The sequence below is a fragment of the Crocodylus porosus genome, unplaced genomic scaffold (genome assembly GCF_001723895.1).
Source record: "Crocodylus porosus isolate Cpor-Errol unplaced genomic scaffold, CroPor_comp1, whole genome shotgun sequence".
Taxonomy (NCBI): domain Eukaryota; kingdom Metazoa; phylum Chordata; order Crocodylia; family Crocodylidae; genus Crocodylus; species Crocodylus porosus.
Genome location: NW_017728947.1, coordinates 10,294,063 through 10,319,447, shown reverse-complemented (window position 1 = coordinate 10,319,447; position 25,385 = coordinate 10,294,063). Strand labels below are relative to the sequence as shown.

General features: G+C 40.8%; 1 protein-coding gene across 7 annotated transcripts in view; it reads right to left on the bottom strand.

Moving 5' to 3' along the window:
• SOX6 (SRY-box 6) overlaps positions 1–25,385 on the bottom strand; it is a 528,512-nt gene that overhangs the window by 319,656 nt on the left and 183,471 nt on the right. For all 7 annotated transcript variants that reach the window (XM_019551786.1, XM_019551785.1, XM_019551787.1 and 4 more), the window contains one exon: positions 3,480–3,690. In XM_019551786.1, the coding sequence (XP_019407331.1) occupies positions 3,480–3,690 (211 nt within the window). The remainder of the gene's footprint in view (positions 1–3,479; positions 3,691–25,385) is intronic.

Sequence of the window (25,385 nt, the reverse complement as noted above, 5' to 3'; positions counted from 1 at the left end):
ACCTTCCAGGATATCTATTACTCCCCCCAGCTTGGTGGCACCTACAACTTGCTGAGGGTGTACTCTATATCATCTTTCAGATAAGACACTGAACAAAACCAGCTCCCAGACCAACCCCTGAGAGACTCCACTTGATTCCAACTGCCAACTAGACATTGAGCCATTGATTACTACTCTCTAAACCCAATGTTCCAGTCAATTTTCTATCCACCTTACAATCTGTTCCCCCAGCCCAATACCACACAGCTGCCAAGACCCAGAGTCCCACAGCTACAGACTCTGAGTCCCAGCAGCCATGTGGCAGTGCTGGGACCCAGCATTCATCAGCTGCAGGACTCTCAACCTGGCAGCTGTGGGGTCCTGCTGCAATCTCCCAGCCCCAGGTGTTTGTAGGGTGCCTTGCAGCTGCATTTTCCCAGTCAGGGGGTCACTGCCTACAGGTGCAAATTAAAGCTGGATAGAAACCAGCTATAAAGTTATTACACATTTTTAAGCATTAACTTTATAGCTGGTTGGATCTTTTAAAAAATAGTTAATTTGCACATATAGCCAGTTTAAATTTATTGTGCAATACCAGGTAATTGTGTCATAGACATAAGGTGTAGAGGGGGCCTTACTTTTCTATAGTTCCTGACTGGAAAACTCAGTGCAAACTGATGCCAAATAATTATTCCTTGTAAAAGGCAAGCAGTCATTTTCTACTGAAGAAGCTGAATAATGTAAAAATAATTTTACATGAAGATACGGTCAGCCACATCTGCATGAATAAAGAGGCTTTAAAATAAGCAGCTTTCTAATAAAATCTGTTTTACAAAAGTCAAGTTTTTATAAATCATGCAAACACTCTTCTTCATTTGGTGAGAATATATAACATGGAGGACTCTTAAATTCAGTAAAGAGTGGTTTCTTTCTTGTGTAAGTATCTCTCTTAAATCTAATCAACTCCAGCATATACTAATAAAGGACAGAAAAGATACCCAAATAGCACGACGAGAAGCCAAGGAGTGCTTAAACCATCTTAGTGAAATATTATCTTTAAACTTTTTGATGTACATTTCTATTAACACTTCAATGTACTCTTGGAAAAGTTTTAGCTGTGGTGTCACTATGATCAACAGCTACTTGTAAACTCCAGCAGCAGGCATAAGCCAAGAAGCATGGATTAGCATGTAGTGCTGAATGACTGTTATCTGACTGTAAAAAATAACTTTGCCAAAGTAAAATTTAAAATAGTTCCCTCTTCTAGCCATCAAATCTAAGAAAGTGATTTTTAAAAGAATGATCTTTTCAGCTGAAAACAGACAGATGGTTCTCAAAAATCTGGGACGTTCTTTCTCTGGAGATGCTTCACCATCTTAGGAAAGGACACCTAGAGAACACATTTAACTATGTGCCTGGCATTTAAAAATTATGCCAAGAAATATGAAAAACTTCATAAGTCTACCTATTTCCCTCTATGTATTTCACTGTATTCAAATATAGTGTATTAGTATCAATCTTAATAAAATTTTGTTTTACTACATGAACACAAGGCATTCCACAATGTACCTTTTAAAACAGGTGGGGCAAATGCTCAAGTCCTAGGGCACATCCTGACAAACACACACATGCAGGGGCATGTATTTCCCACAGGACAAATAGCAGCAGCACATATTTGTGCCATTGCTATTTGTCCCAGGGCATGTCCCTGCCTGCGCACTCCAGTGCACAGCAAATTAACCTGGGTCAGGTACGGGAGTCTTGGACCAATACCTGTGCTGGCTCCAGCACTCCTACCTAGGTCCTGAGGGCCTCTTTTGACATTGGGATATTCTGGTGTAAAAAAAACCCCACCACACTGAAAATTAGCAACACAGTGAACATTCACCACATGCAGTCTGAGGTGCCACAAATGTATTTGAGCAAGAGGAAGGTGAATATAAACCCTTCCCAACACCATGTGGCAACCAGCAAAGCCCAGAAACTTGGGAAATATGCCTAGTATAGTATAGGCATAGCTAATCTTAGATCACCCCTGACCAGTGCTCATCTAACTCCTAGAACACCTCCAAATGATGCAGATCAACTTCCCTAGGCAGTCTATACCACTGTCTCACTGTTCTAACTGTGAAGTTTTTCATGATATCTAGTCCTGATAAACCTATTTTGCTGCAACTTCAATCTATTTGTCCACATCCTACTTTCTGTAGGAAGAGAGAAAAGGGGTTCCATGTCCTCTCTTAAGTGCATTTTCTGTAGGATGAACATACCTATTCCCTTCAGCCTCTCCCTAAATAGCCCTTAACCAAGAAATGCCTCAAAAGAGAGATCAGGGAGAAAGGAAGATGCCATGAAAAATTTTGATTCATTTTCCCTGATTGTTATTGGAAGGGGCAAGGCTATCACACCACAGAGTACAATAAGGACTAAATCATGTAAAGACTTAAGAATACACATATCTGAGATGTTTTACTGGAAGCTGTGCCTATGGCTTCTATGCCTAATTCTTCTAAGCATGCTGCTCGACTGTACCTACTACTGTACCTACTACAGGAGCCTCTGTCTCCCTGGAAGCCTGACTCCAATGAAACCAAATTGCTAGAATAGTTTTTGCCAGGACCCTCCCTAAGTAGAAATCCCATGACAAGGCAGCAACAGAGAGAAGCCGAAAATATATAGAACTGAGGAATCCTGACTAGGGCCTGGAACAATATGCTATGAGCATCTGCCCATTTGAACTCCTGTCCTCTCTCTGGCCTGTCACTACCCTGCAACTTCCAGAATACATGCTGTGGTGCCTGTGGTCTCAGGGACTGGGAGGCTGCTGAGGCTGAAATGGGAAGATATCTGGGTAGAAGATCACTTGTATATACAGATCTAGAGGGATGTGCTTACCCTCCCATTTTATTTGGTCTTTATTCAGGCAAAGCTCTCACTGAAGTCAGTGATGATCTGCCTAAATAAGGACTGAAGATAAACTGATTTACAGCGTCAAGATCTGTCCCCATTTTTATCTTCCTTTTTGACACATGTAACAACATATGAACATATTGTAAATGTAGCCATGTATCTTGAATAAAGTCGGAACTAAGTCAGAATAGTTGACTCCCTTCCCAGCTTCAGAGATTAGCATCAATGAGCTGAAAAACCGTTAGAATTAGTGAGATAAATGACATTGACTTCTGTTGGTTAAAATAAGCATTTCTCTCTTAAAAGCATCAATGAACTATATCCTGTACTATATAAGACCAGGTAAGCCAAAGTCATTGCTTTGACTTGTAGATGCCACCAAAAATTCAACAAAGTTTTAGAAAGCAGAGTTATCCAAATAAAGCTAGTGGATCTCAAACTGGCATTGCCATGGTAACCTATCAGTAACTTTTTCCTAGCCATTGCCAGTTATACACGTCTCTGGTTTTTGTTATTCAACACATTCTTTAAGGAATCGAATCTGTAGAGAAAAAAATAAATAAATTGCAATAATCTTAGCCCATACATACCCTCCTGTTCAGTTCTGGTCATTTCCTCTAATTTCTTCTGTTTCAGTGTGTCCACCACATCAGCAAGGCTTCCTTTGCGGCGTTCTGGCGTTCCAAAATTAACACTGGTCATTAGCTCACTGCGGTCACGACCTCCTTCGTCAGGCTTGTGTGGTGAGGTAGAGGTATTTCGGAAGGAATATAGGGAACATAACTTATTACTCTCTGACTCCTGCAAGGAAACAACATAGCGTGAAAACATAGGCTATTCTTTTATCTTAGGAAGTTCTTTATAAAAGATAGTTGAAAGTATTTTAATATTATAGCAAAGTGCTTTCAACAGCAGATTTAAAAACTCTGTCCTTAAATGTCATGCTAACTGATGGTCCTAGTACTCATAAACCCAGTCAAGACCCTTTGTTTCCAGAGTAAAGCCAAAATTAAATTAGGCATAATCTCAAAAAAGTCTAGAATGACTTCATTTTGCTGGAGGACCCCCCTCTCAAAAGTTGAGTCCTGTCCCCGCTTTTCAGCCCGCCCAGTTCACCCCTAACACAGAGTGGATCCTCTTCAAGGAGTGACAGGTTATAAGAAGCAAGACATTGTCATTCACTTCAATGAATGTTTTAGGCCACTGGAATTTTCCCAGTTTGCAAATTATAAACCCTTAAATGTAGTGTCAATAAACAAGTGCAAGACAAGTCAGATAAGCATCGGGACAAATCTTCAGCATGTGTCATAGAGCCCCACATCTCAAAAGAGGTATGCCAATATATCCTAGCTGAGACTGTAAGCCCACTGATTTCAAAGGTTTTAAGAACATCAAATAAATATATAGTATATTTAAACCAAGCACATGATATGTATCAATACATACTCATGTACTGTTCCTTCAGACTTTAGGTCATGTCTTTTCCTTAAAGAAGAAAGATTAGAATTCTTCTGATATGTATTAATGGAAATGATTTTGCTGATAAATATAGACAAAATGAGCAAATGAGTTTTCTGGCAAAAGAACAATATATCAATATGTACATGTCTGCTGGAATTGTGTGCTTCACACAATGAAATTTACACATAGTAACATCACACAAATGAAATTTACGCACAGTAAAGACAGCATCTTTCTTGGCAACTAATATAAATTAATATTTTAAGAAGCTAAAAATTTAGTGCCAAAGAGCTGCTAACATCTTCCTCTCATTACTCTCAATACATCACCCATCCTCAAACCCTTAAATGATTTGTTGTCTTGCTGTTTTAAACTCAGGTTCCTCCACCTGTTATTCATTGTCCTTCTCTACCTCTCTGCTCTCATTTCCTCTGTCTGAAAGGAGTACAAGGTTAAAATTTAACTCCCAAAACTGCCCTTAGAGCCCCTTCTCTCAAAATTCTCCATACCCTCCTCTTTCCTAAATTACCAGCCTGTCTCTGAAATTATCAGGGTGGGGGCAAAAACATTGCTTAATTATGTCTAGACAGTAGATATCTATGTGTAAATTTTCATTGATATCCAATAGATGTTCATTATAATGAAATGCTAATAATAACATACTCAAAATCAACGGAGGAATTATAAGCACTATCCAAACTCTTTCCCCCAATGCAATGCCATTGCACATGCACACATTTGCAACAAACAATAGTACCCTGACTACTCTCTGAGCTGGAAGTGCCCAACAGAAGTAGCACAATGTAAAATATTTGTTATGAAATAGAAATCTGGGGAAAATGGACAAGATCAAGTTAATCAGAGTCAATACGATCTGATTTAAATCCCCACTCCAAATTTGAAGAGATAAAATACACCGATGAAAAATAATAGAACAAGCAGCACAAACAATGAATAAGCGTGGTAACTTAAGAACCATGGACTACAGAGAAAATGATGGTGAAAAGCTATCATCTAACAGTACAGTATATGCTCAACACAAAATTATTACCACTATCTACAGAGGAAGTAGCATTTGTTAGCTATACTGAAAATGTATTCATTCATTTAGAGAGAAAACAAAAAGGAGCCCTGGCATCGTAACAGTGCAGTAGCACCCTTAGCAACACAGTAGGAGTGACAGAAGTCACATACAAGACATGGAACAAAGGTGTCAAGGAACAAAATTTCTGCCCCTTATTTTCAAACTACTGGATACTAAATAATGTTTTCTGTGATCCGGTGTTATTCATGATAGGATGTCCAATGCCTAGCTCTGCACCAACTGTTTGCAATTTCAATGCCCCTGTTCTGTGAAGTGTGTTCATTTTCTTGCTTAGAATGAAGATTTTCTTAGGCTGAAGGGCTCTGAACTTCCATAACAGCCTAGGGGAAAGGCACTCATTTCCTAAAGCATATTTTAAGGCTGTCAAGCTAAAAAGGTCATATTTTAACTTTTTCAAAACAGTTTCCTATTACACATTGCATCCATGATGAAACAATACTGTACAACACAACTTCTGCCCATCTTGAAGCTTACAGTATGACAGCTGTTCAAGCAATTTAAGAGGACATTCTTCAACAGAAAGCAAAGAAGAAAAATATGTTTCAAGTTAAACTGGCAATAAAAGAAATAAGTTTACAACACCCTTTGGAAAATAGGCTGTGCTACCTATGAGCTAAATCGTCTTCACAGAATACTGCCCAAATAACAGAACTGTGAGCTGGGAAAGATGAGAGAAGAATTATTCTCCATAGGTCATAGTCACTACTGAAACTTCAGAACTACAACAGCCCCTGCAGACACTAAGGGGTTCTCTAAAAGTGCAGGTAAAGGTGCAATAGATTTTGATGTGCAATTTACACAATTGCACTTCCTGCTATGCTACATGTAAGTGTAATCTGGCAGGTGCCTCAGTTCCATCTGCCTGAGAGTGGGGGATCAGCTAGTGAATTTGCAAATGGGCAACATTTTCTCTAGCCCTATAACCCAAAATAGACACTAACCTCTCTCAGCACAACATACAGGATTAATATCCAAAGTGGAAGATCTGCCTGGGGTTCCACAGGACAATATAACTTCACTTGAAGCTTATTCCCAGAGTTTGGCTGCTCCTAGGTTTTTCTCTTAAGGGCTTCTACATCTCTGCTCCTAATTCATTCTCACTTAGAGCTTGATTGGAGCCCAGTGAAGTCCATAGGAGTCTTTCCATTGCATGTAATGGGTTTTACATCAGGGCTAAAAGCTCTATTTATTCCTCTAGGTTAAAGTCCAGATTGGCAGAATAAGTAAAGTTTATTCCTTTGTAGAGTGCTAGGATCCAAGAGCCTACCCATCCTCTCTTGTGAATGCAAGCATGGATTGGGTCCTAGACAGATGCTTTCTGGGCTGCAAGCCTCTCCAAATTCAGCCACCACTGGAAAGCAGATCCACTTTGGTTCCACTCTATCCCAAACATACAAAAACATATGCCTGCAATGAAAAGGGAACAAATTTCACCTCTGTAGAATTACTGTTCTATGTGCCTATAATTTACTAGCCAGAGAAAGAGTGAAAAATCTTTGGGAGAATGAGAAAATGAATGGTTCAACTATATGAGTATTTTACAATAAAAAGTCAATTTAGGAGAAAAATAACTGTTTTCCAGGAGTTTTTGATTCTGGAATATCTAGTACTGGGAACAAGACAAGACTAATCTACTTGCTATTCCTGATCTCAACTGGCACTTTAAGAAACCCTGGCAAGGATGACCTTTTGAACCTCATTTGTCTCTGGAATTAGCAATAAGAAACAGAATGGCTGAGAAGTCAACTACAGAACTGTACAAACTGAAAAGTATTCAAGGGATTAAGCAGGCAAATGGAAAAATTGTAGGCCAGTCCAATGTAAATACCTTATCTAATAATAGAAAAATTATGTTAGAAAACTCTACATGGGCTGTAAATGCAATTTTTTTCAAGGGAAAAAAACTCCCTCATTCCCATGCTATGTGTGGGTGTGTCCACACAAGCTGGAATGTGCCACTGCTACTTGTCCCCAGGGAACGCCTCTGCTACACATGTTCTGGCACACGTTACCCCAGGTGAGGTAGGGGAGGCTGAGGCCACAAACTGTGGCCCTACCTAGGGTCCTGGGGGCCTCTGGGAGTGGCAGTCATGGCACTCCTACAGCAGGGAGCTTGGCTGACAGCTGGAGTATGACTCCGGTCAGCCAGGCTGTGGTTTTGGGCAGCGGGTATTGATTGCCACCACATGCGCCACCCTGCCTTTTTTTTAGGAGTGGGTTTTTTGGACTCTGGGATCTACCAGTGTCATCCCCCTGTCCACCCCCCCACGCTACAAAGTAGCAGCATGAGGAATGCCTGAATGTGCAGCGCATGCAGCATGAGGCAGGACAGATGGGTGTGGTGCTGCATACTGCATGTCTATTGTCTGGATGTGGCTTGTGTGATACTTTTTGGAGAACCTAGCAATAAGAAAGACATCAAAGTTGAAATGGCAAAAGGCTACAAAAGACATTATAGCTATCCCACCAGCAGAGACAACTTTTGTTCTTGTGTACCTGCAGTTGGCTGTTTTATGCTTACTTTATTTGTATGAATAGGTTAAAATAAGCTCAAGTACAGAGGAAAACTGGGCAGGGTGAGAAATGGTTGGATAAGGAAAACTTTTAAAGGATATTTTCTGTGAGACTGACCAATCTATAAGATTTGCTGTTTGAAAAGTGGTTGCTACAATCATGATGCATTATTTGTTCAATAGAAGTAAATGCTACACCAAATTTATGAAGGATTCCCATCTGGATACCTTTTCATTTTTCTTCCCTGTCCTCAGTGTTCCAGTCCTTTTTAGCTTTAGGCTAGGTACAGAAATTAAATGCAAACTGATGTAAGTGATTGGAAACCAGTTCAAATCTATATCACAATGGAAATTCAGTGCACAGAAACCACTTTCAAAATGGCCAAAACCAGTTTAAAGTAACCTGGATGGATGCATTATCAGACTGAACTGATTTCGGTTAAATTGGTTTACTGAACTTCTGTCCCAGATTCCCTCCAGATTCAAGCTAATTCACAGTCCTCCAGCATCCCAGGATGCTTTGCACATCTCCTGCAAGCTCCCTGTTGCACAGTGGGTAGGCTAGTCTTGGCCCAAGCTGTCTGCTCCAGCCCAGCAGGGAGGTGTGCTCTAGCACCCCCCAGCTTCTGGCCTGGGTCACTGCAGGCATGTGGCTGCATTTCCAAAATCAAAAGTGTCATCTATTCACTTGCTTATCAGTCCAATCTACACAGCTTTGACTAACCTGCAAAGACTGAATTGATTCAGCCTTGGGCGTTTTGACTGTCTGTATAAGCCCTAGAGTATAAGGTATTATATAAAAAATGGAGGTAAAGGTGAAGAAGGTTACTGTGCCCTTCCTCACAGGAACAAAAAGTAAGAGTTGTCGTGCAGAGCCAGCCTAGGGAAAATGGTACTGTGGGGGAAATTTTATTTTGGTGCTTACCATACCCCTTCCTTCTGGCACTCCCTCCCTCCCCAAATTACTGGTACTGTGTGTGTGGGGTGTGTGCATGTGTGAGGAGGGGCAGGGATAGGGAGTGGGGCGATGGGCACATACCCTAGCAACTGTGGGTATCAGGGGACCACAGGGTCTATCATGGGGCAATATCTGTGTCTACTCACCCATCATGTTGGCCTGGTGCTGGGAAGTGGGGCCATGGAGGCTTGCAGGAAAGGCAGGTGGCAGGCAGGGCTGCCTGCACAGGAAGCGCAGTCTTAGCGGCCGGTCTAGGGTTACCATACGTCTGGGGTTTCCCAGACATGTCCTCTTTTTTGGCTGCCGTCCTCATGTCTGGGTGGGTTTTTAAAATGGGAGCAAATGTCTGGGTTTTTGTTCTTCCTCTGCTCTCCCAGGCTGGCTGCTTGGGGCTGGGAGCAGTGGGAAGGTGATTGGCTGCTGAGGGGTCATGTGCTCCCTGTGCTGGCCCCGGCCAGGTAAACAGACACTGTGTATGTGTGGGTGTGCACATGTGCAACATGGGAGCTGCTTAGGCAGCAGGGCTGGCAGGGCAGGGTGCCATGGTTTGGGAATGTGGGCACCGGCAGGGCTAGGGGAAGCGAGGGGGGGGATCTACAGGTCAGGAGTGAGGGGTGCCAGCAGGGCTGGGGGGCAGGGGGCTGCAAGTCCAGAGTGTGGGGAACCAACAGCACTGGGGGGTGGGAGCTGGGGGTCAGGAGTGAGAGGCACCGGCAGCACTGGGGGGCAGGGGGCTGTGGGTTGTGAGTGAGGGGGGGATGACCAGGCTGGGAGGGCAGGGGCTTAGGACTGAGGGGCAGAAGCAAGACACAGGCATATCATTCCCACCACCCCCCATAATCATATGCCCCTCCTCCCTCTCTTCCTCCTCTCCCCCTCATAGATGTCCTCTTTTTTGATACTGGAAATATGACAATCCTAATGCAGGACACTGTCACCCAGCACTGCCTAGCCACCCGTACCCTCATCCTCAGCAGTGGTGGTGGTGGCCAGGGGGAGCTGCAGCTTGGCCTCCAGCCCCAGCAAGTTGGTGATGGCAAAGCCCTTGATGCACAAGCTGAGAGAGCCCAGCCACACTGCCTTCTCACTGGATGCTGCCACCTTGCCCTTGGCCCAACCTTTGGTGCCCTCCTCCTAATCCATCATGCTCCCTGGAAGTGCCTGCCACTGCTGCTGACCAGAGGCTTTTTATCCCACTGACCTGGCTGGTGATCTCCAGTCAGCTCTGGGCCCCACTGCCCAGCCCCTAGAATTAGTTGCCACCAAAGCCCTCTGACAGCTTCCAGCCAGCACAAGCAATGAGGCAGGGCAGAATGTGTGTATATGTGGCACCCACCTGACCACAGTGCCCTGGGCAGTAACCCAGGCCACCTACCTCTAAGGCTGGCTCTGATTGCATGAAACAGGATAAACTAGTTCTGCTGGAAATGGAGATAGTTTCCATTAGGGAACTATCTCCTTCTTGTTTGTCTGTAGTGTGAAGAATCTCTTCCTCCTATCACCAGAAAAAAGAAAAAAAAAGGACACCCATAGGAAGGTAACCTTACTTTTTTCCACACACAGTTTAGGAAGAAAGGTATAGGCAGTGCGTGTAGGAGGGAGTTAGGGGGAGAGAGTAAATGCCTAGGTAGAATGACTTTAAATGTTGCTCAGGCCTAGCCAACCAACAAAGAGCGTTAAGATTGAAAATTCCTAGTTCAGGTCAACTTCTTTCAATATGTTGGCAGTTGAGCAAGAGACCATTTGAATAACATGTGTATCGACTAAGACAGGATCTGAAGGCTAAATATAGCCAATAATCTGTTACTCAACAAGCTGGTCAACTGGCACAAGAATAAAACCTTAAATTTAAAAAAAACCGCTCCTTCATTACTATATATTTGTTTTTATGCTAGAGTTGAAAATGGCCTCTGTAACTCGGCCTCTTCAACTCTTGCCTTGAAAATTACATTCTCCAAAGTACAACACTCTCACTGGTTTCTGTGAATAAGGATTTTAGATCTAGACAAAAAATACAATAAGGCAAGTAGCTAACTTGTAGTCTATGATGAAAAGGTGGATTCGTTGATTTTACATTTAGTGGGAAGTAATGAACAAAAATATCAATAAAAGTTGGCAGAGTGAGTCTATAGGAATTTCATTAATTACTGCCTTAATGTTAATTCATATCCAGATCAAGAATTAAGAAAACAGTCTTAAAATCTTCAGAAACCTACAGTATCAAAATACTATTTCTTCCTGTACAAAATGCATAATTCAGGCCCCCTCTACATGTTATATCTCTTATGAAATTACTTTCTTAATTGTGCAATAAATTTAGACTGGCTACACATGCAAATTAACTATGGCACTCTACAAAGGTCCAACCAGCTATAACATTATTGCCTGAAAATGTGTAATAACTTTATAGCTGGTATTCGGCTTTAATTTGCATGTGCAGCTGGGAGACCAAACCTGCTGTGATCTCCCAGCCACTGGAGAACAGAACACAACCCCAGAGCTGGGAGGTCGCAGTAGCACCCCAGAGGTAACAGGACTCAATCCCAGTTGCACCACACATGAAGCCAGAGCTGAGAGTCCCACAGCTGATGAGACTTTTAGTCCCAGCACTGCCCCAGTGAGTCTTGTCAGCCAAAGGACTCTCACCCCCGGGTGTATGTGACCCCATAGCTAGATGCCTTGTCAGCAGAGGGGGTAGTCCCAGCCACAGGAGTGTGCTTCTTGCTGATGCAGAGAGAGCTCAGGATTGGGCTCCCCCTGCACCAACAATAACATGTGATGGGATCTAATGCGCTATTCCCGAACCACATCTCCTGTAATGCATGTGTGGCAAGCCAGGAGGCGCAATTGTGTAGATCACACATTAAATCCCATGGCACCTTTATCTATATGTGTAGAAGGTACCTCATTTTCTAATGTGAACAGAGAGTTAAAAACAACTCACATACATAAAGCCTGAATTTGGTTATACATACATAGATTATTTCTATTAAAAAATATTTACTACAATAATGTAGTGGTTTTTCCTCCCTTCTCACATTAATACTAACTGACAATAGATAGAGGCTACTCAGGCTCCCATACCTTTGCTAGGCTTATACCAAGAACCTACCAGTCCCACATTACTACTGATAATCATAAAGGAATTGTGTGTGCTTGTAAGAGCATATTGAATATAAGCATCCAGTCTGGGCTACTGAAATTCAGCTACTTCATGCTGAATGGGGAATAAGCCATTGACTTATTCTAAAAATGTGGGGTTTTAATAGACAAAAATCAATAGTGAGCCTAAATTCTGCACATATTTAAGTCAAGGACAGAAGCCCCATTGCCATCTATCTAGCCATTGTTTTTACCTGCTGGGAAAAGCATCTCTGCTGTGGCCTGTGCTTACCGCACTCCATCTTGGCCCACAAAATTTTCATGGGAAAATTTCAAGTTTTTTTCATTGTAAAAAACCCTATAATTTTGTGCAAATTTTTATTTTTCAAACTCCTTTTTTTTACTTTCCTCTTTCACTGAATTTGTAAGAAAACTAAAAAAATTCAAAATTTCCAGGAAAAAATAATTGGCATAGCATGACAATGGCAGGCTCCATAGGGTGTCTGCCACTTCAAAGAGAGAAGCAACCAGCGTAACAGCCTGCAGGTGGAGCCAGAGCTGATTACAGGGTCATCTAATTAGGGAGCCTGCAAGTGGGGGCTAGGGCTGATTGGAAGAGTCATCTGACCCAGGAAGAGGGATGGGCTTAAGGCAGATACAAGTCCAGGCCCTGAGCAGAGCTGGCAGTAACATCATGGAGGCTTCTGGGAGAACACTGCATCAGCAGGATGGCTACAGTTCTGAAAGACCAGCATAGAGAGGACAGCTGAAGCAATCTGGAGGCTTGCAAAGGAATTATGGGGATGGACAAGGGTCCTAGGGACCCAGGGAGGGGCCCAGAGCCCAAAAGAGCAGGACTGAACATAGGTGGACTATTGAGGGGGTCCAGGTGAGCCCAAAACATTCAGGGTGGTCCTACTGTGAGCAGGGGGTTGGACTAGATGACCTCCAGAGGTCCCATCCAGCCCTAATTTTCTATGATTCTGCAATGTGTTTATGGAATCCATTAAGCGGTCTAGGTCAGCCCAGAGAGAGGGATCAAGCACATGGGACATACTGAGGAGTCCAAGTGAGCCCAGAGAGACAGGGACTGAGTACAACAGACCTATTGAAGGGCTTGACAGGGCAGACCCATGGATGAGTGAGGGCTGACAGCTGAGCCACATTTGCACTGGCCCAGGCAGGGTCAGCGCCCAGGGTAGGCCAAAGGTCCAGGTGGGGCCACTGCTAGAGACTGCTGGAGCCAAGGGAGCCTGGAGATCTCACAGGCCTGGGAAGGGCCAGAGCCAGTGCCTAGAGTAAGCTGAAGCTCAAAGAGGACCACAGCCAGAGAAGAAGGGGGTCGAGGGGCATGTGGACTAGGAGATAACTGATGCAAGACCACCTGAGAAGGAGGGCTCAAGGAAAAGGATCCAAGAGAGAGAAAGCCAGGACTAAAGGGTCACAGAGGTGAGACAAAGCTGGAGCTAAGGAAGAGACTAGTGACAGACCAGAGAGGTCTGGCAGCCCAGAAGATGGGTCGCATGAGAGACCAAGGGGTCTGGCAGCCCAGAGAAGGGGTTGTGTACGAAACTGAGGGGTCTGACATCCAAGAAGGGGCTAAGTGAGAGACTGAGGGGTCTGAAGGCCCAGAGAGAGGCTGAGAGTGTAAAACAGAGGACACCAATGAGTATGACATCTGTAAGGCTTGGGGCATGGTATAGGGCTGGAGCACTTGGTGGTAAGAACAGTAAGAGTAAGGCAGTCTCCCACATTTTAAACAACCAATTATAACAAGACATGGTGGACAAGGGCAGACTGTTCATAGAGCAGGGTAGAAGAATTTTTTCTTTGTCTCCAGGGGTTTCACAGCCACCCCTGGAGATGGTACCCTGTGACATTGACCAGTGACCAGTCAATCTAAGCCTAATATAAAGTATTTAAAAAGCACATTTCTGCGTAAGATATCATAGCTTTCTTGTCAGTCCCTGGGCATATACAAATAAAGACAAATAAAAGAATGCACTTTTATTATAGGCTATAATTCAATGTAATTTATTAGCAGTCTAAGATAAGCACCTTTATGCTAGATTAAATACCTATCAGTAATCTTTGAAACCATACCCCTAACTTTTTATGTGAATGAAATCCAAGAAATAAACTGTTGAACAAAAGACAGAAAGCAAGAAACTATCAAAGCATGAGTGCTACAACCACTATATATTGATTAATCAAGGGACGCCAATAATTTTGATGAAAGAGAACAATTTGGATCACTGGTACATCATGGTAAAGCCTTTCTTCTATGAATCCTTGGCTGTTTTTTACTTGGTAGCATCCTCTCCATGTATGGGCTCTTGAAATCTGTGAGCAATAAAGAGTGATGGGCCTATTGGCTGGGTTGAAGTGGCAGTGAACAATTACAATGTTCATAATGAGGAGTATTTGAGGCAGACATACTATGTGCTAGTTACTCTGGACTCCACAATGGTTCCTTTAAAACCATTACATTAGGGTAATATGTATCAATATTATGACATATACGTTTCATTAAGAAATTGATATATACGTTGTAAAAATCCCCACAAAAATGCCTTTTACATTAATTTTACATGCACACTTACCAAATTTGAAAGAGTTATAATTGTTTCCTTTAAAAAATGAAGAAAAACTAGACCCATATCTTAAATTAGCCATTTCTCATTAAATCATTAGTGTTATTGCATATAAGTAAGAAAAAAAGAAAAAAAATCTCAAACACAAAAATATATTTTTGCTGAAAGGATAAATTTGATGAGCAACTTGAATTTTCAAACACCATAAAAATCTTTTCTTCTGTATCAGATTCTAGCACTCTTATTCATGCTAAGTACTGTTACTCCATAGAAGTAAGTTTCAGTGGGACTTGTCATGGAGTAGTGTACTATTTGACAGGAGTAAAAGTATCAGAATCTGGCCCTTTATTCCTGATCTCAGTGTCTGCAGACAAAATTGCAAAGCAACCAAAAGTGATTCTTATGAAGCACTTTCATTTCTAAAACAGAACTCACACAAAAAATGACAGTTCCATCTGTGAAAGATTGTAGGGCAGAATACAAAAAGAAATGCAGCTGACATCCTCCAACATACAATATGTTTATACTTCACCTTTCAAGTAAAAAAAAATCATCTGTCTTTTATACTCAGTTATTTTTCATGAGCACTCACTGGTATATATTCACCCTTTAGAACAAACACAATTCCCATTAATGCTAACAGAAACCCACATTCTCATTTTAAAGTTTAAGCAGGAAAAAGAGAAACCACACCCTGGATCCTGCATCTCAAAGTAAAATGGGTTCTGCAAAGTCAGGGTGAAATATCCCTGGCCCCTTTGCTTGTGGGCCACATCACACCAGCATTCTGCATTTTTACTTTGTTGTAGGCGTAGAAAACAAAAGGAGGGCACCTGAAAGCTCCTCCCTAGTGTGTATTCTGCAAAGCCAGATAGCTTTCTCTTCAGGACTGGAAAAGAGTTATGGCTGAGCTCACATTTGGAAAAATGCTTAGATCCACTGGTTACAAATCCAGGGATGGGAAGAAGGGTCGAAGTATACAGAAAGCTGGGGATAGTGGTAGTGGAACAATACTAGCCAATGGAATCGTGTTTTTGTTTTGTCTAGGGAATACAGATTTTACCTCAAATGGGAATCCTGCAGGCTCTGTTATGATCAGAGAAGAGACAGTATTGACAGCTGAAACAATAGGCAGAAACCCTCACACAATTAGGGTCAAGTGTTAGTTAAGAATTTCAAAGTAACTAGTTTTAAACTTTGACTGTAGGCTGCTGTCTGTTAATCCTACTCTGTTCAGTAGCCAACAAGAACCACAAAACGTTTCTATAGAACTTCACTAGGATGAATAGCCAGGAAAAGTAGAGAACAAATATTAGAAGCATAAAATGTGTTGGTTGCATTGCTTATTTCCATGCGGATGGGGCTTTTCTGTTAAAAACTGATATTTATCTGTCTCTGCATTGAATGGGACACATGTAAACACCCCAGGAAAGTTGGATATCAAGAGTGTTTTTTATTCCAAGTACTAGCAGCATGCTGGCACTTGGAGCAAGATTGGAGTTAACATATAATGAAAGCAAATGTTTACTAAATCATTTCCAATCACTACATTAAACAAGGTTTTCCATTGTAATGACTTTAATTAAATAGAATGAAGAGAAATGAAATATCTAAATTATAATTTTTAATTTTCATCTGATTATAAAAACAAAAGCTTTATTAAGAAAGATTTGACATTTTCATTTTTGCTGTTCAAGAATGGCTTGCCACAAGCTATTCAAAGGAATTTCAGCTGGAAAGCCTAGATAAATTACACAAAGTGGGAGGGCAAATGGTGACAAGTATTGTAAAACTTGAAATCTTTAACTCTACATTTACTCAGGTAAAGCTTCTATGGACTCCATATCCCTGAGTGAGAGGGAATGAATGCAGGCTAAACAAGGACATGATTCTGGCCCTAGTTAGATATTTTTTTAAAAAATCAATAAGATGAAGTAAAATACAACATTATTCACTCTCTATACTAGCTCTAAGACCAGAAATAATGGACTAAAATACGAAGGAAAAAGGACTTAGTTTGATAAAGACTGTATGAAGATAAGACAATAAGACAGTATAGTGAAATTAAGGTGATACAATGGATAAAAGCATTAAAGGCAAGATTAGATATGTACGTGGAAGAAATAGTTTAGGGTCTTTCCTGCTTCATGTAAAATTTGGTCAATCAAAGTCATCCCTTCTGGGGGTAAAACTGGACAAAACTGATCTTCTCAAATTTGAAGTAAAGGGCATCTCAGATAAAAGCTTCCAGTTTTGAACCATTTCTGCTTAAAAACCATTTCCTATGAATAAGAGCAGGTATATTCCAGAACAGAGAGTGGTTTTAGTGTACAGAAGTGAATGGTCACTGACATGGTATATGCAGCCATCTTCAGAAGATATCCTGCTCATATCTTAATGCATCAGGGCCAAGTGCTTCAGGATTTCTCCTACTTCTCTGAATCCAGTATATCATGCATTTTTAGGCTTTTTGCTTGGCAATACAGATTCAATACCACCAAGACATGCTGTTTCCTTCCCACTACATTTAGGTAAATCTTCTCTTAGTAAAAAAAGTGAACGAGGGAAAATGCTGTCCACTATGACATTAGGTATGTTGAGCAGTACATTTGAGAGTATGCCTTTCACGCATATTCAGACATTCACAATGTTTTACGTTATACTGTGCTCTTGTTGATTTAAAATGTTTGTTTATGTTCTGTGCATCAAGGTCAAGCCTTGATGAAGGTGAAGCCACCTCTAAAAAGCATATACTTATTAAACAGCCACAGAAAGAGATTTTAGCATTCTATTATTATCTAATCTGAAACCAAAAATGCCTGAAGATTACACTCAATTGATTAGCACCAACTACTGTCTGGTGTATCTAGGGTGTGTTTACACATTGTCATATGGCAACGTTGCTACACCGCCGTGCTTTAGTACTTCTAAAGAAAATACTAAAGCATGACCCAGTATGGTTGGTTACTGCACCATGTGCACGGTGAATAGATTTCGCTGCTACACTGCTGTGGCGGTGCACTATACCAGTGGAGCATACCGCTACAGCAACGTAGCTGCTGATCACGTGTAGACACATGTGACCACTATGTTATCATAGCACCCTGTACAGTTATATAGCACATTGCTACATCGCTGTAGGACAAGGTGTAGATGTGCCCACAGATACTTCAACACTTTGTGATTTATGTGGCCTGAAGCAGCCAAGTAAAATGGTGTTTTTGTGGTCAGTATTCTAGATCCCCCTGTATACACTGAACCTCTTCATATCAGACTTTTTGCTGGTCCAACGTAAAGTTAATTCCACTGTAAAACATGCCATCATTTCAGAATAAAAATATATTTTTAGCAAGATCAACCGCATTCATGCCTCTTTCTAGATAGTTACATGGTATGCGTTACTTGTTTTCTGTGTTCCTTTTTACTGTGCAGTAGCATGTGCACAGCAAACTAGCCTGATGCAGAGACTACTTGTATTTCTTTAAGGTAAACACTGATGAAACATTTGAGAGACTGAAATAAAAACAAGACATTTATGAGACATAAAGGTATCACATAAAACTGCTGCAAATTAGGAGAATATTGGCTGGATTCCAGAACAGATAATCCTTATAAACATGCAGGAATGTTGTAAACTGCATGTGAATGTCAGTGATACAGTACATTAGGAGATTCATATTACACTCAGTGCTATGTAAGTCCCAATCACTGGGATTTTTCATGGCCTCAAAGATTAAAATAAAAATATGAAGTATCTTTTCTGGCTCCATGAAGATGCTTTATGTACACAGTTTATTATGCTGAACAAAGATACCAAAGCCTGATTTTTTTCTTGAGCTGTCAAAGTACAAAAGAAATGCAAAAAGTCCTTGCACAGATGTAGTAAAGTGCTGGATTTTATCTTTTGGCAGGTGCTCAATATGCAGCCCACATAATCACATGTTAATGACTGGAGTGTGTTAATCAGCATGCATACCTGATTCCTTCTTGCCCAAGGAAAAAAAAATCAAACAATTTAGAGCATGCTAATGCTTCTACTTTTGAAAAATACATTGTAAATATACAGAACTGAATAAAAAACTTTTCAGGCACTGCTTAAAATGATATGTTCCAATAAGTGAAAGGGATAAGATGTGTATACATTTGGACCTAGAAGTTCTCTGTGAGGTATTCAAGTGATGCTCAGTTCAATTTAGACAATATTCTTCCAAATCACAGGAATGTTTAAAGTAACACTGTATATTAAAACATGTTAAGTATCATGAATCAGTTAAAATAGTACAAATCACTTCTGTGTAAAATATAATCTGATTCCCTAGTAAACAACATTTAGCCTCTTTTTAGCCATCTGTACAAAAAATGTAACCCTGCATTTTATTAAGGAATAATTTTGTTTTATTATTTTTAAATCAATGGTTTTCCAATCCAGTCTCCTTTATCCCACAAACCTTTCAGCATGTACTTAATTTTCTGCTCATACATAGTCCTATTAAAGTCAAGTTAAGTACATGCCAAAAGGTCTGCAGAATCTGTGACCACTCCAGTACCAATATTAGCCTCTGAAAAAATACCATTTTTTTTTCCAATGTACTTGCCCATAGTGATTTCTATATTTAGGGAAAATAGAATGAAGTGTGCAATTTGCCTTTTAGCACTAAGACTTTGCATCTGTGAAATTGTGTGTGAAAGTGTTTATCTGTTTATCTAGATATTTATTCCAGTCATTGCCTGGCACCCTCTAAAGAATATTACAACTATAATAGTGGATTTTCAGTTGATGTTCACCAAACTTAGATTTGCTTGTGTAAATAATGGTGTCTGGTAGTGACAGAGCCAGTAAAAACACTTGAAGTTGCAAAACTGGGGGGCAACTGCTAGAACTCGGGGTGTTTAAATTAGGTTCATTTTATAGCTGTACATAGCTGCCAAATCAATTAAAATTTGTTTTTAATGTTATAAATGTAACCTGAAGAATCTGAAGCCAAGAATCTACATAACGGTATAATATAAAGCAGCCATGACACAGCTTAATACTTCTGAAAAGTATTGAATTATCTCTTCTGAAAAACCTGAGCCAATTACATTCCTTTAAAAGAAAACTACTTTTATACCAAGGAAAGCTAGTATCAGTTTGTTTCTGGTTATCAGCACTGAGGCATTGAGATTGACATAAACAACCCAGTTTCTGTTATCTTTCTCACATTAATCGTTTTGCCAAAGCTATAGAAACTTAAATTGGTCAGTCATTGACTTAAAAAACTGCCTAAAACATAGCAAATACAATAGATGGTCTGGGATCTTGTCTCTTCCATCTGTGTGTACAAAGCCCCCATTGCCAATGATGAGAGTTATGTGCACACACATAATGGCTTAACTTGAAATATGCAATGGATATAACCAGTTGACATTATTATACAAAATATGAGTATTCTTATTTGACAGAAAAATCCAAGGAGATGAAATTCCAAAGGCCCAAGTCTGTTTAATACTATAAACGCTATTATCCCCAAATCTGTTTTCTATCCCCTGGGCACGGTACCTTTCTTTCAGATCATACCCCTCCTTTTGCTTTCATTCTGCTATGGGTCTTCCCATGACTGTCTCTGTATGACTCCACGTCTCATAATACCTGAAGTGCAAAGACTATGACAGCTCCCACACCTGCTCACAGCACTCCCTGTGCCATATTCCTGTACCAGCCACTGCAATGCTGTGGAATTAGGGGATCAAGGAGGAGTAGTGAAAGGGCCACATTTGTCAACTACATTGATCCTGCGAAGAAGAATTGTCCCCAGGGCTACTGCAGTTCCTTTACAGCTTCCAAAAACCATGATTCATACTGGGGATATCATCAACATCTGGCCGTTTGCTTTTTGCTGTCCTTTCACGGAGAGGATCCTGCAAGCTAAGTCAGACACCAAATTTGATTAAATTAAAGGTGTTTGAATTCAGGACCCCAGGTCAGCTCATCTCTAGCATTTAGAACTATGGGAACATACCTTACAATTTGTCATAGTAGATCATACCATTTGCTCATCTATGCTCATGGCTTGTCACTGACACTGCCTGTACCTGATATTTCAGAACAAAGATAAAAGCCTTATAATTTACCTTGTAAATTCTGCAAAGCTCTACATGTAGAAGAGGTGCAAGGGAGGAAATGGTTTCCTGGCCCCTGCACTATATGAAGTACAAATCATGATTACCACCTCCTTTATATGGCTAGCTACCAGTACTAATATTATTTGTCATAAAATTATCCAGCTACTTTTTAAATCTAGCCACAGTATTTAAGTCTATGATTTTCCTCTCCATGCTCCTGTTCCTGTAGCACCAACTGCTCTCAATCTGTTGCCACGAAGAAATCAGGTTTTGAATGCAATTTACAAGCTTCGGTATGTCCCGCTCACTAACCCCTCCCACGTGAAAGAACGAAGCGTGGCTTCTGCACCCTCACGCCAGCACCATTTTTGTAATTCTCCCTTTCCTTCCTTCCTCCCCCAAGTGTATTTTAAAAACAGAGTATTTAGATTCTTGTCCTAGAATTATATGTATTTTCTTGCACAATTATAAACAGAAATGAAATCAAAATTGCTGGAGGTCAAAGCATTTAAGGTAAACTTAAAAATAAAGTGATAATGTCTCCAGCTCAGCTGCAGCTACAGAAAACTGCAAGCCCAGATTCTTCCATTGGTTCATCTCCCCTGCCCTCCCGCCTGTAAAATCAAATTGGTTGGTGACCTGATACTTGCAGTGTAAGTCATTACAGGTCTGACGTTACAGTTGTTACACATTGCTGAATCTGTCAAATGAAAAGGGAGCACAAAGGGAATTTCCAAACGCAGCTGCTATTTCCCATTTGTTAAATCCTTTTATTACACCATATAAGTACACAGCTGGGAAATACTATAGAGTGGGAGTTAAAACAAAATATTTTGGCTTCCAGACATTCAGAATACACAAAGGACTCAGTGGAAAGCAATGCCTGATATCAAAAGGGAGTGAAAGTTTGAAAACATTTCTAGCCAGTGTGGTATTTTTTTTTAAGATAATGAACAATATGATTTAAAGGTATCTTATGTTATAGGAAGTGTTGCCTGCAATAAATGCTGGAAACAGCTACATTTTTTTTTCAGACAAATTTTCACGTTGCTATATCTTTTTTCTTCTCAGAGCCATATCAGGCTGCCTATTACATAACATATTCTCTCACAAATTCCCAATGTGGTCTTTGCTAAATTTTAGGACACAGTTCATTCAGAATTGAATCCTTAATTAGAGACGATATTAAAGGCAAAATTTTTCCCTAACATATGAAGATGCAGCACCCTTTTACTTTACTACTGTTACCCATAGAATGCATGTTAGTGGTGCCACCATGGTTCTTATTTTCAGTGAACGAAGTTATAAGCAGGTGTCTTTCCCAACTGGCTCTAAAATAAAGCTTACACTCTGGAAATCATCCCAAACTAATTGCCCTTGTAGAGTCAGCTTTTTTTTTTTAAGCAAAGAAATTAACAGCATGCTGCTGAAGTCTTCTCCCCCCATTTGATTGCTCCTAGACTTCTTATCTCACAACTGCTTGGCCTACCCTTCAGAATTTCTCTCCCGTGGAGACACACTCCTGAACTCTGAAGCTGAGTACAAACAGTCAAAAAGCCCAAGGCTGAATCGATTCAATCTCTGCAGGTTAATTTAGGCTGCACAGATTGAATAAGAAAGTGAATGGAAATTTACACCTTTGAATCCAGAAATGCAGCCACATGCTTGCAGTAGACTAGGCCAGAAGCTGGGGGGGGCACTAGGGCCTTCCTCCCTGCTCTGCTGGAGCAGACAGCTTGAATCTGGAGGGGAACTGGAACAGAAGTTCAATAAACCAATTTAACCTAAATCAGTTAAGTCTGATACTACATCCATCCAGGTTTATCTTAAACTGGTTTCGGCCATTTTGAAAGCTATTTACATGCACTGAACTTCTGTTGTGTTACAGATTTGAACCAGTTTCTGATTACTTACACCGGTTTATGTTTAATTTGTGCCCCTAGCCTGAGGGTTGAGTAAGGATCACCTTTGGCATCAACAAGTCAGCAGAACTCTCTTAACCCTTTCCCAAAAGAATCAATGTCTGCCAGAAGGGCAGAGCAGTTACAGATTAGTATAACAATTCAATCACCAGGATATAATGACATTTGCATGAAAAAGATGAAAGTATCATTTAGCTCTTTGTTAAAAATACTAAACACCTCATTCAGAGTGATAGCCTCACATTGTTGTCATTAAATATTTAAAAAGAAATTGAAAATATTTTCAACTTCTGTTATTACCACCAAAGTTATTTAAATTTAGCTAAACTATCAGTTTTTATAGCAGATCAACTGGGGCATCATTTTTCATACAATATAGTTCTGTACTAAATGCAGGTGGTCTGATGTTTAAAGCCTTACAATGTCCATTTCCACTTCTGGTCTGGCCATGTAAGTCACATCCAGCTCATACTTCAGCTCATACTACTTCCTCTTAATTCAGCTGAGATCTGCCTAAATAGGGACTGCTAGATTTGTCCCCAGGGACTTGTGGGAACAACTAATGATTTTCAGGAACTTTATTTAAGTATACGATGGAGTATTTTCTGAAACCAGGGAACCCAAACTGCTAAGTCACTCCAGCACAGTACATGCACCTGTTTCTGAAATATGATAGGCGGGAGAGTGGCTCGTGGCTTTCCAGAGGTAAAGCAAGTGTTGACATGATAGCCAATCAGAAAGGAAGAAAATAGAAATTGCATTTGGTCATTGTAAAGATAAAATAATTTTAAATTAATTTGTGTGAGCAGAATGTTTGATCATGTCATGTGAGGCTCAAATACTTTGACTTGGGTCAACTCAGCAACAACCTGAATGAACAGCCTATACCCAAGGGACTCCCAGAGGGTTGGGAATTCATTTCCCACAGGACACAGAGTTATTTCATCAACAAACAGCACTGATGTTCGGAAATTTTACCTCCCACAGAGCATGTGTCCACTGGAATGAGTAGGAACAAGGCTGTTGCATTTTATATATAAATATATTGAAATTCTCAACATGGTCAGTCAACCTGAGTTTCCTTAGTAAAATGAAACTATCTGAGAATAATTGTGATATGTTTCTTATTGCATTTCTTGAGAAAATATACGAGTAAATTAGGATCTGTCTAAGTGGTATATATACATCACTTAGGTAATAAATGTACCTCAGTGTTCTGTGACTAACAGCCTGTCTTTCCCAAACCAAGCTACTGTTTTGTATTAATAAGTTACAAAAAGGTAGCTAAATATATTTTCAATATGAGTCTGAAAATTTTGCTTGCTTCAGACTGCAGCATCAGACCCTTGGTAATTCCGCACTAGGTTCTGCAGACAATTTATGGGTCACTGATTGGATAGCATTTTCCTGTTCTACGTATATCATATAAGTCAACTATATTATCTTTTAAGTTTCAGTAATTTTACAAAAATATTTGTTTAGCATCTTCCTTCCAAAAATCATAAATCTGCCTGAATTAAGGATCCCAACATTACTACTATTATTTTCTAAACAAATTATGAAATAAGTATTTTTGTTGTTTATCTTCTAAAAAGTATATACTTGGGTGATAGCTTTAAAAAACAACTTGATTGGGAAATTGCAGAACAATATGTAATCCACAGAATGGATTGGGGTATGTATGGTCTAGACCAATACTACAGATTGCTGTCCTATTATCTGGATTCACTTCTATAAACCCTGTTTCCTTCAGTGGGTTAACTGTCTTGTTTTTCTCCCTCCTACCCACTTTGTCTCTCCCAAAAGTGCCCTTTCTTTTTCTGCCCTCTTCCCTATCGTTTGTATTGTAATCACAGCTTTCTATTTCGAAGCTCTGCTTCCTACAGTTCCTTCATAGCATCTGATAAAGTAAGCTTCTGCTTATGGAAGCTTATTCATCCCCAATTTATTTAGTCTATAAGGTGCAAATCTGCCCTGACTTCAGGCAAACAGCTAACTATCTCTCGCTGGAGAACAGAGTTCTATACCCAAAGAAAAAAGTCACTGGCAACTGCCAGGTCCATGTGCTTTAGGGCCTTCCTGCAAAGTAATTTTGGGCTGCTCCTGGAGGTCTTAACACTTGGACTGTCCACACACTGACACCCAAAACTAGTTTAAAGCACTCATTATGTCGTTCAGTTATGCCACTCCACGACAGGATTATCTCTGATCTGTGTTAGGAAGCTTGTGTTACACTAAGGTGTAGCCACTAAGCCACACCTTAATGTAAACACCCCGTCCACTCCCCCTCGCCTACTGGCCTGCATCAGGCCCACTTCTCCCACTTGCCCTCCCCAGCACCCCAGATCCCTGCTCACCTCCCCTTTCCACTCCCCTTACTAGTGACTGCCTGCATTGTCTGGAGTGAGGGGAGGGGAAGAGGGGGCAGGTCTTCCAGCCTGGCCACCCCTGCTGGGCTGCAGCACTGTGCATAGCAGGCAGGTCCCTTCCCCGCCCGCTCCCCAGGACAGACAGCACAGGCAGCTACAAGCAAGCAAGAGGTGGAACCCTGAGGGGCAGGGGGAAGAGGGAAGCAGAGGGAGCCCTAGGGGGCGGGGGTGGGGAGGATACCTTTCATTCCTCCAGGCCCCTGATGGCCTGAACATGTGACTGCTCCAAACTTGAGCTAGCACTAATACCAATAAACATTTATGCGGCTCAAAGTATAGCATGTAACAAGACTCTTAGTTCTGTTCAGAA